Raw genomic sequence first — 15037 nt, forward strand, 5'->3', positions numbered from 1 at the left:
ATCTAACTCCCTCTTAAATATTGCCAATGAACTGGTCTCAACTACCTTCTGTGGCAGAGACTCACAACTCTCTCCGTGAAAAATGTTTTTCTCATCTCGGTCCTAAAGGATTTCCCCTTTATCCTTAAACTGTGACCCCTTGTCCTGGACTTCCCCAACATCGGGAACAATCTTCCTGCATCTAGCCTGTCCAACCCCCTAAAAATCTTGTAAGTTTCTATAAGATCCCCCCTCAATCTTCTAAATTCTAGCGAGTACAAGCCGAGTCTATCCAGTCTTTCTTCATATGAAAATCCTGACATCACAGTAATCAGTCTGGTGAACCTTCTCTGTACTCCCTCTAAGGCAAGAATGTCTTACTTCAGATTTGGAGACCAAAACTGTACGCAATACTCCAGGTGTGGTCTCACCAAGACCCTGTACAACTGCAGTAGAACCTCCCTGCTCCTATACTCAAATCCTTTTGCTATACGTTGACTTATTCAAATGTATTAGAGATAGGAGGATCGAGCCTATACTAAAAGGCAAACATTCTTCCCTCTCCATTTTTAACCAATTTACATGTTGACATGTATCGTCCAACCAGAAAGTTATATTTTTAATATTAGTTGCCCAGTAGTAAAAAAGAATAGTTGGCTCGGACTTGGTGGGCCAAAGATTCTGTGTCCACCTGACTCTCAAGTCAAGTCAAGTTTATTCGTCACATACACATACGAGATGTGCAGTGAAATGAAAAGTGGCAATGCTCGCGAATTGTGCAAAAAACAAACAAACAAACTACAAAACAGAATGGAACAGAATCACATATTCACATATTACATATTTGTGGGAGGGAGTGAAGAAAAAGGAAAAGAAACAGCAATTTTAAACAGACACCACACAACAATGGAGTGGTTCAGTAAAGTTAGTCCCTGGAGTTTACAGTCCTAATGGCCTCTGGGAAGAAACTCCTTCTCATCCTCTCCGTTCTCACAGCATGGCAACGGAGGCGTTTGCCTGCCTAACTCCAATACCCCGCGTACCTCTGTGTCCCCAAGTCAAACCAAAAGAGGTTTTGTTTAATTACCTTTTAAGACCCTCCGAAAGGTCGAGCCAAACGAGTGCAAAGATTAACCACTTCATCGCAACGTGCTTCATCGCGCTGGGCTCGGGCACGGACCTGCAATACCAGAGAACTTGTAGCACCAGATTATTAAAGACCAGAATACAATATGAAAGACCAGCCCTGTGCCAAGGTGCAAGCCAAATGAGGCAGGAATTAGTCAACAGCGTAACTGATAAAGTTTGGAGGTTTTCACGTAACTATTACAATGGGAAAGTTTACCCACTCTATCAGTAGCATCTGAAACATGCTTTGTATAAGGGTTAGTCACTGTGCTGCACAATACCAGAGAGAGAGATGTATAACAGTTCCACCCACTAAAATAATCAGGCAAAGTCTTGAGGAGATTAATTTTAAATAACTCCCCCGCTTCCCCCCACCTCTCCCGTTCCTCTGCATGCCGCCCCCCCCCCCCCCCCCGTCCTGAACCTGGTTGTTGCAGTCTTCAGGCTCCTGTACCTTCTACCTGAAGGTAGCAGGGAGATGAGTGTGTGGCCAGGATGGTGTGGGTCTTTGATGATACTGCCAGCCTTTTTGAGGCAGCGACTGCGATAAATCCCCTCGATGGAAGGATGGTCAGAGCCGATGATGGACTGGGCAGTGTTTACTACTTTTTGCAGTCTTTTCCTCTCCAGGGCGCTCAAATTGCCGAACCAAGCCACGATGCAACCAGTCAGCATGCTCTCGACTGTGCACCTGTAGAAGTTAGAGAGAGTCTTCCTTGACAATCCGACTCTCCGTAATCTTCTCAGGAAGTAGAGGCGCTGATGAGCTTTTTTGATAATTGCGTTAGTGTTCTCGGACCAGGAAAGATCTTCAGAGATGTGCACGCCCAGGAATTTGAAGTTCTTGACCCTTTCAACCATTGACCCGTTGATATAAACGGGGCTGTGGGTCCCCCTCCTACTCCTTCCAAAGTCCACAATCAGTTCCTTGGTTTTGCTGGTGTTGAGGGCCAGGTTATTGCGCTGGCACCATATGGACAGTTGCTCGATCTCTCTTCTGTACTCTGACTCATCCCCATCAGTGATACGCCCCACAATAGTGGTGTCGTCAGCGAACTTGATGATGGAGTTCGCACTGTGGTTCGCTACGCAGTCATGGGTATAGAGTGAGTACAGCAGGGGGCTGAGCACGCAGCCTTGAGGTGCTCCCTTGAGATGTTGCCACGAATCCCCGACATCCAACTTCTACCGGGTGGGTGGACAAAGTTGGACTGGCTGTTCAGGTTCATCTTGCCCTTCTCTCACCTCAAATCCATGTCCCTACGGCTCTTGACTCTCCCACCGTGGGTCACTGGAAGAACGTGCAAACTCCACCCAGACAGCACTCGAGGTCAGGCTTGCTCCGGGTGCTCCGGTTTCCTCCCACGTCCCATAGACGTGCGGGTTTGCCGGCTAATCGGCCCCTCTGTAAAATGCCCCTTCGTGTGTAGGGAGTGGATGAGAAAGGGGGATAGCATAGAACTCGTTGTGTGAGCGGGTGGTCGCTGGTCGACGTGGACTCGAAGGGCATGTCTCCATGCTGTATCTCTAAACCAAACTCTAAACTACGTTTGACCCTGTTGTTTTACTTCCCTGTTAGATATCAGAAGGCAAAGATTTTTTCTTAACAAACTCAATCTCGCCATGAGTCAACAATGCTCTAGAGATGAGGAAACGCTGCTGAACGGGAGAGTCTGGGACTAGAGGGCACAGCCTCAGAATTAAAGGACGTGCTTTTAGGAAGGGGATGAGGAGAAATTTCTTCAATCAGAGGGTGGTGAATCTGTGGAATTCATTGCCACAGAAGACTGTGGAGGCCACATCAATGGATATATTTAAGGCACAGATAGACCTGGTCAGCGTCTCTTACATAAATCTTGTTACGTCTTCAATGAAAGAATGGAGCGCCCCTAATGCAGTAGATAGATAGATTCTTGATTAGTGCGGGTGTCAGTGGTAACGGGGAGAAGGCAGGAGAATGGGGTTAAGAGGGAGAGATAGATCAGCCGCGATTGAATGGTGTAGTAGACTAGATGGGCCGAATGGCCTAATTTTACTCCTATAACTTATGACCTTATAAATGTCGGGACTTCCATCCCATGGTTTAACTCCATTTTAACCACATGTTGGGATCCAGAGTTATGAAGATGCCTTGGTTTTTCTACAAATATAACTGTGAGATAACATAGGGCTAGTATGAACATGTGAGGGAACAGGTGATAGCAGGAACTGGGTGGGCCAAATGGCCTGTTTCCATTAATCATTCAATAGCACTGTCTGTAGAAGGGACCTGACCCAAAATGTCATCTACCAATGTCATAGAATCATAGAATCATAGAGTGATACGGTGTGGAAAATGGTCCTTCGTCCCAACCTGTCCCACCTACACCAGTCCCACCTGCCTGTGTTTGACCCATATCCCTCTAAATGTTGTGCCTCAACTACCTCCTCTGGTAGCTCGTTCTACGCACCCACCTCCCTTTATGTGGAACAAGTTTCCTCTGAGGTCCCTATTAAATCTTTCCCCTCTGACCCTATGACCTCCAGTTTCTGATTCCCCAACTCTGGGTAAAAGACTGGAGAAACTCAGCGGGTGCAGCAGCATCTATGGAGTGAAGGAAATAGGCAACGTTTCGGGACGAAACCCTTCTTCACGTTGCCTATTTCCTTTGCTCCATAGATGCTGCTGCACCCGCTGAGTTTCTCCAGCATTTTTGTGTACCTTCGATTTTCCAGCATTTGCAGTTCCTTCTTAAATACTGGGTAAAAGGCTGTCCTTTCCCCCGATCTATACCTCTCGTGATCTTATACACCTCCGTACGACCATCCATCATCCTTTAGACTTGAGAGAGATAGCATGGAAATAGGCCCTTCGGCCCACTGAGTCCGCACTGGTCAGCGATTACCTTGTACACTTGCATCGCCCCACACATACTAGAACAATTGACAATGTACAGATTGACAATATGCAAATTGATACGTCTCTGTATTGTATTGTATTGATATAGAGGATGTACTCCCTGCGGCAGCTGAGGAAACACAATCTGCCACAGGCAATGATGATCCAATTCTACACGGCCATCGTAGAGTCTGTTCTCACCTTCTCCATCATGGTCTGGTTTGGCTCGGCCACCAAGCACGACACCTGGAGGCTGCAGCGAATCGTCCGATCAGCAGGGAAGATTATTGGCTGCAACCTTCCCTCCATTGATGAACTGTACACTGCAAGGGCCAGGAAGCGAGCGGGCAAGATCATCTCTAACCCCTCTCATCCTGGCCACAAACTCTTTGAATCACTTCCCTCTGGAAGGCAACTCCGGGCTGTCAAAGCTGCCACAGCCAGACATAAAAAACTGTTTTGATCCACGAGTAGTTGCTCTACTCAACAGCCAAAAATCTGTAGCCTCCCTTTGATCTGGTATTTTGTTGGTTCACATGCTTGATCAATGGTGTTTTATCATTAACGTTTTATTATTATTAATGTTTAGTGTTTTCTGAGTTATTCGCAACTGTCATTGTATGTCATGTTGTTACTTGTGGGCGGAGCACCAAGGCAAATTCCTTGTATGTTAATACTTGGCCAATAAACTTACTGACTTACTTACTTACTTTGTAGTATGGCAGGAAACCGGAGCACCCGGAGAAAACCCACGTGGTCACAGGGAGAACGTACAAACTCCGTACCGACAGCACCCGTGGTCAGGATTGAACCAGGGTCTCTGGCCCTGTGAGGCAGCAACTCGATCGCTGTGCCACTGTGCCACCCCTGTCCTTCTGCTCTCCAAGTCATAAAGTCCTAGCCTGCCCAGCCTCCCTCTATAGCTCTGGCCCTCGGGTTCTGGCAACATCCTCGCAAGTCTTCACTGCACTCTTTCCAGCTGAACAACAACTTTCCTGTTTTCCAGGGATGCTGCCTGACCCGATGAGTTACTCCAGCATTTTGTCATTTTTTCTCTTGGTAAACCTGCATCTGCAGTTCCTTCTTTCCACAATCAATATCCCTATTCAAATTGCAAGCTGTTTTATTGTAACAGCTTCATTGAGCCTAAACCAGACAATCTAGTGTTCTGAAGAAGGGTCTCAACCCGAAACGTCACCCATTCCTTCTCTCCCGAAAGATGCTGCCTGTCCCACTGAGTTACTCCAGAATTTGGTGTCTATCTTTGGTGTAAACCAGCATCCGCAAGTTCCTTCCTCCACAAAACTCACCTGCACAATACTAAACAATCTAGTGCAATTATCTGAATCAGTCTGAAGAATGGTCCCGTCACCTGTCCATGTTCTCCACAGAAGCTGCCTGACCCGCTGAGATACTCCAGCATTTTGTTCAGTTCAGTTCAGTTCAGAGATACAGCGTGGCAACAGGCCCTTCGGCCCACTGAGTCTGCGCCAAACCAGCGATCCCCGCACATTAACGCTATCTTACACAAGGGACAATTTAACATATATACCAAAGCCAATGAACCTACAAACCTGTACGTCTTTGCAGTGTGGGAGGAAACCGGAGATCTTGGAGAAAAATCACGCAGGTCACGGGGAGAACGCACAAACTCCGTACAGACAGCACCCGTAGTAGGGATCGAACCCGGGTCACTGCCGCTGTAAGCGTTGGAAGGCAGTAGCTCTACCGCTGTGCTACCGTGTCTTAACCTGAAATGTTAACTCGGTTTCTCTCCAACCAAGGAAGGGTCCCGAACTGAAACATCGCCTATCCATGTTCTTCACAGATGCTGCCTGACCCGCTGAGTTACTCCAGCATTTTGTGTCTATCCATGTTCTCCAGATATGCTGCCTGACGGGGAACAAGGAAATGGCAGATGAGTTGAACAGGTACTTTGGATCTGTCTTCACTAAGGAGGACACAAACAATCTTCCCGATATAGTAGTGGCCAGAGGATCTGGGGTGACGGAGGAACTGAAGGAAATCCACATTAGGCAGGAAATGGTGTTGGATAGACTGATGGGACTGAAGGCTGATAAATCCCCAGGGCCTGATGGTCTGCATCCCAGGGTACTTAAGGAAGTGGCTCTGGAAATCGTGGGTGCATTGGTGATAATTGTCCAATGTTCTATAGACTCAGGATCAGTTCCTGTGGATTGGAGGGTAGCTAATGTTATCCCACTTTTTAAGAAAGGCGGGAGAGAGAAAACAGGGAATTATAGACCAGTTAGCCTGACATCGGTGGTGGGGAAGATGCTGGAGTCAATTATAAAAGATGAGATAGCTGAACATTTGGATAGCAGTAACAGGATCGGTCCGAGTCAGCATGGATTTACGAAGGGGAAAACATACTTGACTAATATTCTGGAATTTTTTGAAGATGTAACTAGGAAAATGGACAAGGGAGAGCCAGTGGATGTAGTGTACCTGGACTTTCAGAAAGCATTTGATAATGTCCCACATAGGAGATTAGTGGGCAAAATTAGGGCACATGGTATTGGGGGTTGAGTGCTGACATGGATAGAGAAGTGGTTGGCTGACAGGAAGCAGAGAGTTGGGATTAAAAGGTCCCTTTCAGAATGGCAGGCAGTGACTAGTGTGGTACCGCAAGGCTCGGTGCTGGGGCCGCAGCTATTTACAATATACATCAATGATTTGGATGAAGGGATTCAAAGTAACATTAGCAAATTTGCAGATAACACAAAGCTGGGTGGCAGTGTGAACTGTGAGGAGGATGCTATGAGAATGCAGGGTGAATTGGACAGGTTGGGGGAGTGGGCAGATGCATGGCAGATGAAGTTTAATGCGGATAAATGTTAGGTTATCCACTTTGGTAGCAAAAACAGGAAAGCAGCGTACTATCTAAATGGCGTCAAGTTGGGAAAAGGGGAAGTACAACGGGATCTGGGGGTCCCTGTACATCAGTCTATGAAAGTCAGCATGCAGGTACAGCAGGCAGTGAAGAAAGCGAATGGCATGTTGGCCTTTATAACAAGAGGAATCGAATATAGGAGCAAAGAGGTCCTTCTGCAGTTGTGCAGAGCCCTAGTGAGACCACACCTGAAGTATTGTGTGCAGTTTTGTCCCCTAATTTGTGGAAGGACATTCTTGCTATTGAGGGAGTACAGCGTAGGTTTACAAGTTTAATTCCCGGGATGGCGGGACTGTCATATGCTCAGAGAATGGAGCAGCTGGGCTTGTATACTCTGGTGTTTAGAAGGATGAGAGGAGATCTCATTGAAACATATAAGATTGTTAAGGGTTTGGACACGCTAGAGGCAGGAAACATGTTCCCGATGTTGGGGGAGTCAAGAACCAGGGGCCACAGTTTAAGAATAAGGAGTAAGCCATTTAGAACGGAGACGAGGAAACACTTTTTCTCACAGAGAGTGGTGAGTCTGTGGAATTCTCTGCCTCAGAGGGCGGTGGAGGTGGCTTCTCTGGATGCTTTCAAGAGAGAGCTAGATGGAGCTCTTAAAAATAGCAGAGCCAGGGGATATGGGGAGAAAGCAGGAACGGGGTACTGATTGGGGATGATCAGCCATGATCACATTGAATGGCGGTGCTGGCTCGAAGGGCCGAATGGCCTACTCCTGCACCTATTGTCTATTGTCTATTGTTTATTGACCCACTGAGTTCCTCCAGCACTTTGTGTCTATCCATGTTCTCCAGAGATGCTGCCTGACCCGCTGAGTTACTCCAGCACTCTGTGAAACGTCACCTATCCATGTTCTCCACAGATGCTGCCTGACCCGCTGAGTTACTCCAGCACTCTGTGAAACGTCACCTATCCATGTTCTCCACAGATGCTGCCTGACCCACTGAGTTACTCCAGCACTCTGTGAAACGTCACCTATCCATGTTCTCCACAGATGCTGCCTGACCCGCTGAGTTACTCCAGCACTCTGCGAAACGTCACCTATCCATGTTCTCCACAGATGCTGCCTGACCCGCTGAGTTACTCCAGCACTCTGCGAAACGTCACCTATCCATGTTCTCCACAGATGCTGCCTGACCCGCTGAGTTACTCCAGCACTCTGTGTCTAACTTTAGTGCAATGCTTGAGTGAGTTCAGCCCCACCTCACACGTACAAACTGACATGAAGAAAGGAACCGAAAGTCTGATAATATGCGTTTCATTATTCCATTTTATTGAACATTTGCAGGCATTATTTAATAACAGATGTTTCACGGAAGAGGATAATACGCTGTGTAATTCCTAGATCACCTTTACACCCAAACTGAGCTGAATGCGCATGGCTTATGGATTGAATGATGGGAAGTCACAGCTGAACCAAGGAAGAAATGAGAAAGAAATGCTACAGAATCAGAGCAGAAATAATTATATAATATTAACTATCCATCTCCAGACCAGCCCAACATTCATTCATGGCTGTGTTAAGATCCCATCCAGACGGCATCATTTCTTCCACTTTTATCTTCCTTTTTCCCTTCAATTTTCCCAACCTTGGAGAAAATCGCCGCTGAACTCGAAGCTGTCAGTAGAGTATCTTCAGTATAGGACATCCGAGAGTGACATCTTGATCTTTGCTACTGGGTGGCGTGGTGAGAGTTGCGACTCTGGGGATCGCGAGATGGCTTCAGTCAACTTGAATGGGGCTGGATCTTCAATGGGGGTGGGTGGTGGACGGGAGAGTTAAACGGCCTTGGCCAGACCCACGCGGTTGTTTCCACGGTCGAAGATGGAGTAGTACTCGCCGATGAAGACGTCGCCCAGAATCCAGAGGTTGGAGCCGGTGTCACCAAATCCGCTCATGCAGCTAACCTGGTAGTTGTAGGTGGACTGGAGGAGAATAAATAAATGAATGAATCACTCAATGAGTGAATGGATGAGTGAGTGAGTGAGTGAGTGAGTGAGTGAGTGAGTGAGTGAGTGAGTGAGTGAGTGAGTGAGTGAGTGAGTGAGTGAGTGAGTGAATGAGTGAATATTTTATTATCACATGTGCCAAGTCACAGTGATGTATTTCGTTTTTCTTCCTCAAGGTATACAAAGAGTCGCTACATAAAGGGCGCTGACAACGTTTCAGAGTATCCCATGCCAGGTCCTTTCATCCTCCGCACCCCCCCTCCCCGCCCACTCGGCTGTCCCCCCCCCCCCTCCCCGCCCTCTCGGCTGCCCCCCCCCCACCCCCCCACGCTGGGTCCCCCTTGCCCCGTGAGATGGAAAGCAATTAGCAACAGTCCACGGTCTACGCCTAGAGTGCCCGGTACAGCAGGAGATGGAGAAAGGAGATGATTAGGAATTATTTTAGCCAGAGGGTGGTGAATTCATTGCCACAGACGGCTGTGGAGGCCAAGTCAGTGAACATTTTTAAGGCGGAGGCTGACAGATTGTTGATTAGTGCGGGTGTCAGGGGTTATGGGGAGAAAGGGGTTGAGAGGGAGAGATAGATCAGCCATGATTGGATGGCAGAGTGGACTTGATGGGCCTGTTCTGCGCCTAGAATTTATGAACCCGTAAACATATTTATGAACACATTTAAGTAATCCGTGAAAAAGCAATGAATACCATACAGAGTCCAATGACGTACCTTGAGTGCGTAGGCAGTAGCAGGAAGAGTAAAATCGTTTCCATTGATGGTGAAGACCACATCAGGCATGCTGCTGAGATCATTGCAGTTTATGTTGTACTGAAAGACAAGGGCAACATTATTCAGATCACAGACACAAAAAGCTGGGGTAACTCAGCGGGTCAGGCAGCATCTCGAGAGGGAAAGAAGAGGTGACGTTTCGGGTCGAGACCCTTCTTTAGACTGAGAGTCAGGGGAGAGGGAAATGAGAGGTATGAAAAGGGTACAAAGGAAAAATGAATCAAAGGTGTGAAAAGGACAAATCAAAGCCAGCAACAATGATCAGGGAAAACGTGGAGCCCACAATGGTCCATTGTTGGCTGTGGGGAAGGTGATAACGAGTTGTAAAGACAGTGAAACTCAACATGACGACAATGAAACTAGTACGATGACTAGGGTGGGGGAGGGATGGAGAGAGAGAGGGAAAGCAAGGCAGACATGAAGTTAGAGAAGTCAATGTTCATACCGCTGGGCTGTAAGCTGCCCAATGGAAGTATGAGGTGCTGCTCCTCCAATTTGCGCTGGGCCTCACTCTGACAGTGGAGGAGGCCCAGGACAGAAATGTCAGTGTGGGAATGGGAGGGGGAGTTAAAGTGTTTGGCCACTGGGAGATCACGTCGGCCAAGGCGGACTGAGCGAAGGTGTTCAGCGAAACGATCGCACTTGGTCATGTCTGAGGAAAGTCAACTAAAAACTAGTAAACCAAACTCTTAAGAAACTAAACTGATCTAAACTCAAGTAAACTATATAAACTAAACTAATCTAATCTAAACTCAACTCATCTCAACTCGCCTAAACTAGTCTAAACTCAAACTATGCTATACTAAACCAAACAAATCTAATTTAAACTAATCTATACTAATCTAATCTAAACATCGAAACTAAACTCATCTAAACTATAGAAAATTAATCTGCACTAAACTAAACTGAACAATACTAAACTATTACTAATCTAAACTAATCTATATTATACTAATCTAATCAAAAATAAGCTATCTTAAACTAATCTAAACAAATTTAAACAATGCTAAAATATGCTAAACTAAACTAATATATACTATGCTAATTTTAATTAAATTATACTAAACTATGCTAAACTAATCTGAACTATACTAAGGTAGACAAAAATGCTGGAGAAACTCAGAGGGTGTGGCAGCATCTATGGAATGAAGGAATAGGTGACCTGAGACAGCAGCTATGGAGCGAAGGAATAGGTGATGTTTCGGGTCGAGACCCTTTCGGGTCTCGACACGAAATGTCACCTATTCCTTCGCTCCATAGATGCTTCTAGGTCTCGACACGAAACGTCGCCTATTCCTTCGCTCCATAGATGCTGCCTCACCCGCTGAGTTTCTCCTGCATTTTTGTCTACCTTCGATTCTTCCAGCATCTGCAGTTCTTTCTTAAACTATGCTAAACTAATCCAAACCATACTAAACTAAACTAATGTAAACAGAACTCTACTAAACTAATCGGAAGTAAACCAAAGCACGCTACACTAAACATCTAAACTAATTGAGTTGGATGGAGAGAACATGGTGCTGATTGTATAACACATTAAACGGTGCAGGTGAGTACAGGTGAGTACAGGTGAGTACAGGTGAATGGTACCTGGCCATAGGAACCAGGTGTGGCTCCGACTGCCTGTTGGATGTTGGTGATGGCGTTGGTGGGTCCAACAAGTAGGGAGGTGCCGGTATCTATAATGGCGGGGCAACCCTCACTGCAAGCCACCACCTGCCCGTTGACAGTCACTCTGAGGGAAGAAACACACATTGACTTGGTCAACAACTGTCAAACCCTTCCAGATTATGGAGTCGTGAGGTAGACAAAAGTGCTGGAGAAACTCAGCGGTGCAGCAGCATCTATGGAGCGAAGGAAATAGGTAACGTTTCGGGACGAAACCCTTCCGGGTTTCGGCCCGAAACGTTGCCTATTTCCAGAAGGGTTTCAGGCCGAAACGTTGCCTATTTCCTTCGCTCCATCGATGCTGCTGCACCCGCTGAGTTTCTCCAGCACTTTAGTCTACCTTCGATTTCCCAGCATCTGCAGTTTCTTCTTAAACACGGAGTCATGAGGTACAGGATCCTCGACCCAACTGGTCCCTGCCGACCAAGATGCCAAATCTACGCTAGTCCCACTTGCCCTTATTTAGCCCATATCCCTCTAAATGAGGGGCGGTGAACATTTTCATGTCGGAAGACCGCATTAAGTTAGCTGTAATCTAATGAGGCCGCATCCAAGAAACTTCAATTAGATATTCTTCAAAATGTACATTGATTTGTTAAAACAGCCCTCGTGACTTACTAATGTTTTAATTGTGGCCGTCAGCTGGGGAGGATTATTTTGTTGAATCTTTTTTTACTCTTTGGTATTTTAAATACGTTCATTTTAAGATTAAAATAAAAATAATAAAAGACAAACTAAAACATATTAATAAAAATAAAAGGATTTGTTCTACAAAATTTGGATTCATTCAAAAGGCCGCACTTAATGGCCAAGAGTCCACATGCAGCCTTAAGGCCGCAGGCTCCCCACCCCTGCTCCAAATTCTTCCTATCCATGTACCTGTCCAGGGGTCTTTTTAATGCCGTTTTAGAATGTTTGATTTAGTTTAGAAATGCAGCATGGAAACAGGCCCTTCGGCCCACTGAATCCATGCTGTCCATTGATCAGCCGTACACTAGTTCTATCCTACACACTGGGGGCCATTAACCTACAAACCTGCACGTCTTTGGAGTGTGGGAGGAAACCGGAGCACCCGGAGGAAACCCACGTGGTCACGGGGAGAACGTACAAACTCTGTACCGACAGCACCCATGGTCAGGATTGAACCAGGGTCTCTGGCCCTGTGAGGCAGCAACTCGATCGCTGTGCCACTGTGCCACCCCTGTCCTTCTGCTCTCCAAGTCATAAAGTCCTAGCCTGCTCAGCCTCCCTCTATAGCTCTGGCCCTCGGGTTCTGGCAACATCCTCGCAAGACTTCACTGCACCCGTGGTCAGGATCGAACCAGGGTCTCTGGTGCTGTGAGGCAGCAACTCTACCGCTGCACCACCGGTTGATGTAGTTAATCTTTGAAGGCCGATGGGTAGCGAGCGAGCTACTCTCAACATTGTATTGGTCAGAGATTTGCAAGCACGTACCTTTGGATCTCGATCTGCCAGTAAGCTTGATGTGTGACAGGTACCCAGTTGATTGAGCCTTGGTAGTGGCTGGGGTCGACACCGCCAAAAATGATTTCACTTCCTGACTCACCATCCACTCTGCAAAACAATGGTTAGAATCATTATAGCCCAGAATCATCGAAAACACTCAAAGAATCAATGAATGAATGAATACTTTATTAGACAATAGACAATAGGTGCAGTAGTAGGCCATTCGGCCCATCGGGCCAGCACCGCCATTCAATGTGATCATGGCTGATCATCCCCAATCAGTACCCCGTTCCTGCCTTCTCCCCATATCCCCTGACTCCGCTATCTTTAAGAGCCCTATCTAGCTCTCTCTTGAAATTATCCAGAGAACCTGCCTCCACCGCCCTCTGAGGCAGAGAATTCCACAGACTCACCACTCTCTGTGAGAAAAAGTGTTTCCTCACTGTGAGAAAAAATGGCTTACCCCTTATTCTTAAACTGTGTGGCCCCTGGTTCTGGACTCCCCCAACATGGGGAACATGTTTCCTGCCTCCAGCGTGTCCAAAACCTTAACAATCTTATATGTTTTAATGAGATTTCCTCTCATCCTTCTAAACTGGATGATCAGCCATGATCATATTGAATGGCGGTGCAGGCTCGAAGGGCCGAATGGCCTACTCCTGCACCTATTTTCTATGTTTCTATGTTTCTATAAGGTCATAGGTGATAGGAGCAGAATTAGGCCATTCGGCCCATCAAGTCTACTCCACCATTCATCATGGCCGATCTACCTCTCCCTCCCAGCCCCATTCTCCTGCCTTCTCCCCGCAACCCCTGTCTATCCACGGCATTAAGGGCGCTCTGTTCAGTCATCGAAGGCGCGACAAGGTTTAGGTGGGAGACGCTGACCTGGTCAAGTAGACGGAGAAGAGGGGCTCGGAGATAACTTGCTGAGAGATCATGTTGTGTAGCACAGTGGTGGCGCCCTCTGCAGAGAGAGACTGGTAGCCCATGCCCAAGATACCGTCAAATTTGGCTTGGTTGAAGAATCCGCCAGGTTCAGTCAAACTTAAACCCAGTTCCTGGCCGCGGATGGTGATGTCAGAAACCTAGAAGGAACAAGATCAAGAGAATGTAATTGGAGTTATCCTGTATCCACCTTGTAGGAAGGAACTGCAGGTGCTGGTTTACACCCAAGACAGACACAAAGCGCCGGAGTAACTCAGTGGGACACGTCTGGAGAAGGGTCTCGACCCGAAACATCACACATTCCTTCTCGCCCGAGATGCTGTCTGACCCGCTGAGTTACTCCAGCGTTTTGTGTCTATCTGTCCACCTCTCACTCGCCAGGATGGGCACAAAGTGCTGGCGACGCTCAGCGGGACAGGCGGCGTCTCTGGGGAGAAGGAGCGGGCGGGGTTTCGGGTCGAGGCGTTGGTTTGACCGAAGGGTCTCAAACCAGAACGTCACCCGTTCCTTCTCCCCAGAGACGTCGCCTGGCCTGCTGGAGTTACGTCAGCGTTTTGTGTCTATCTATAATGCCCCTGTCCCACTTAGGAAACCTGAATGGAAACCTCTGGAGACTTATTGGTGGGGCACAAAGTCTGCAGAGGTTTCCATTCAGGTTTCCTAAGTGGGACAGGGGCATAAGGTAAACCACTGCCAGTACATGTGACAATTGAATTGAATTGAATTGAATTAATTTTATTAGCCAAATATGTTCACATACAAGGAATTTGCCTCGGTGCTTTGCTCGCAAGTAACAGCACGATATACATTAGACAATTAAAAATAAAACATCAAGATTGGATGAATAATTATACTTTATAATCTATGGACCCATCTCCAAAATTGTGATATTAGTAATCTATTTTATTTTTTAATATTTTCTCCCTCCCTTCTTTCTCTAGCTCTATCTTTCAAAAAAAATATAAAAAATATATAAACAGACGCTGTGTTAATATGTAATTGATAAACAAATTGCGTTTTGGTTATGACGTATATGCTTCTAATAAAATATTTAGAAAAAAATAATAATAAAATAAAACATCATAATTTACACATATGAAGAATGAAATAAAATGCAGAGCACAAGGAGGCTACAGACTTGTGGCTGTTGAGTTGAGCTGCTGCTCGTGGATTAAAAACTGTTTTGATGTCCGGCTGTGGCGGCTTTGACAGTCCGGAGTCGCCTTCCAGAGGGAAGTGATTCAAAGAGTTTGTGGCCAGGGTGAGGGGGCGTGAGAGGGTGATCTGAAACACCTTGACTGAACTTGGAGTGACG

The 15037-nt window shown here is 46.7% G+C and overlaps 1 protein-coding gene across 1 annotated transcript in view; it reads right to left on the reverse strand.

Annotated features, from left to right (window-relative positions):
* Positions 1 to 8684: 8684 nt before the first annotated feature.
* The window catches only part of LOC116986640 (pepsin A-like), a gene marked incomplete at its 5' end in the record, with an annotated part of 38237 nt that continues 31884 nt past the window's right edge, over positions 8685 to 15037 (reverse strand). Inside the window, 5 exons of the mRNA XM_033042217.1 lie at positions 8685 to 8831; positions 9580 to 9678; positions 11230 to 11374; positions 12763 to 12882; positions 13657 to 13862. Of these exons, the coding sequence (XP_032898108.1) occupies positions 8685 to 8831; positions 9580 to 9678; positions 11230 to 11374; positions 12763 to 12882; positions 13657 to 13862 (717 nt within the window). The remainder of the gene's footprint in view (positions 8832 to 9579; positions 9679 to 11229; positions 11375 to 12762; positions 12883 to 13656; positions 13863 to 15037) is intronic.

The sequence above is a fragment of the Amblyraja radiata genome, chromosome 24, assembly GCF_010909765.2.
Source record: "Amblyraja radiata isolate CabotCenter1 chromosome 24, sAmbRad1.1.pri, whole genome shotgun sequence".
Taxonomy (NCBI): Eukaryota; Metazoa; Chordata; class Chondrichthyes; order Rajiformes; family Rajidae; genus Amblyraja; species Amblyraja radiata.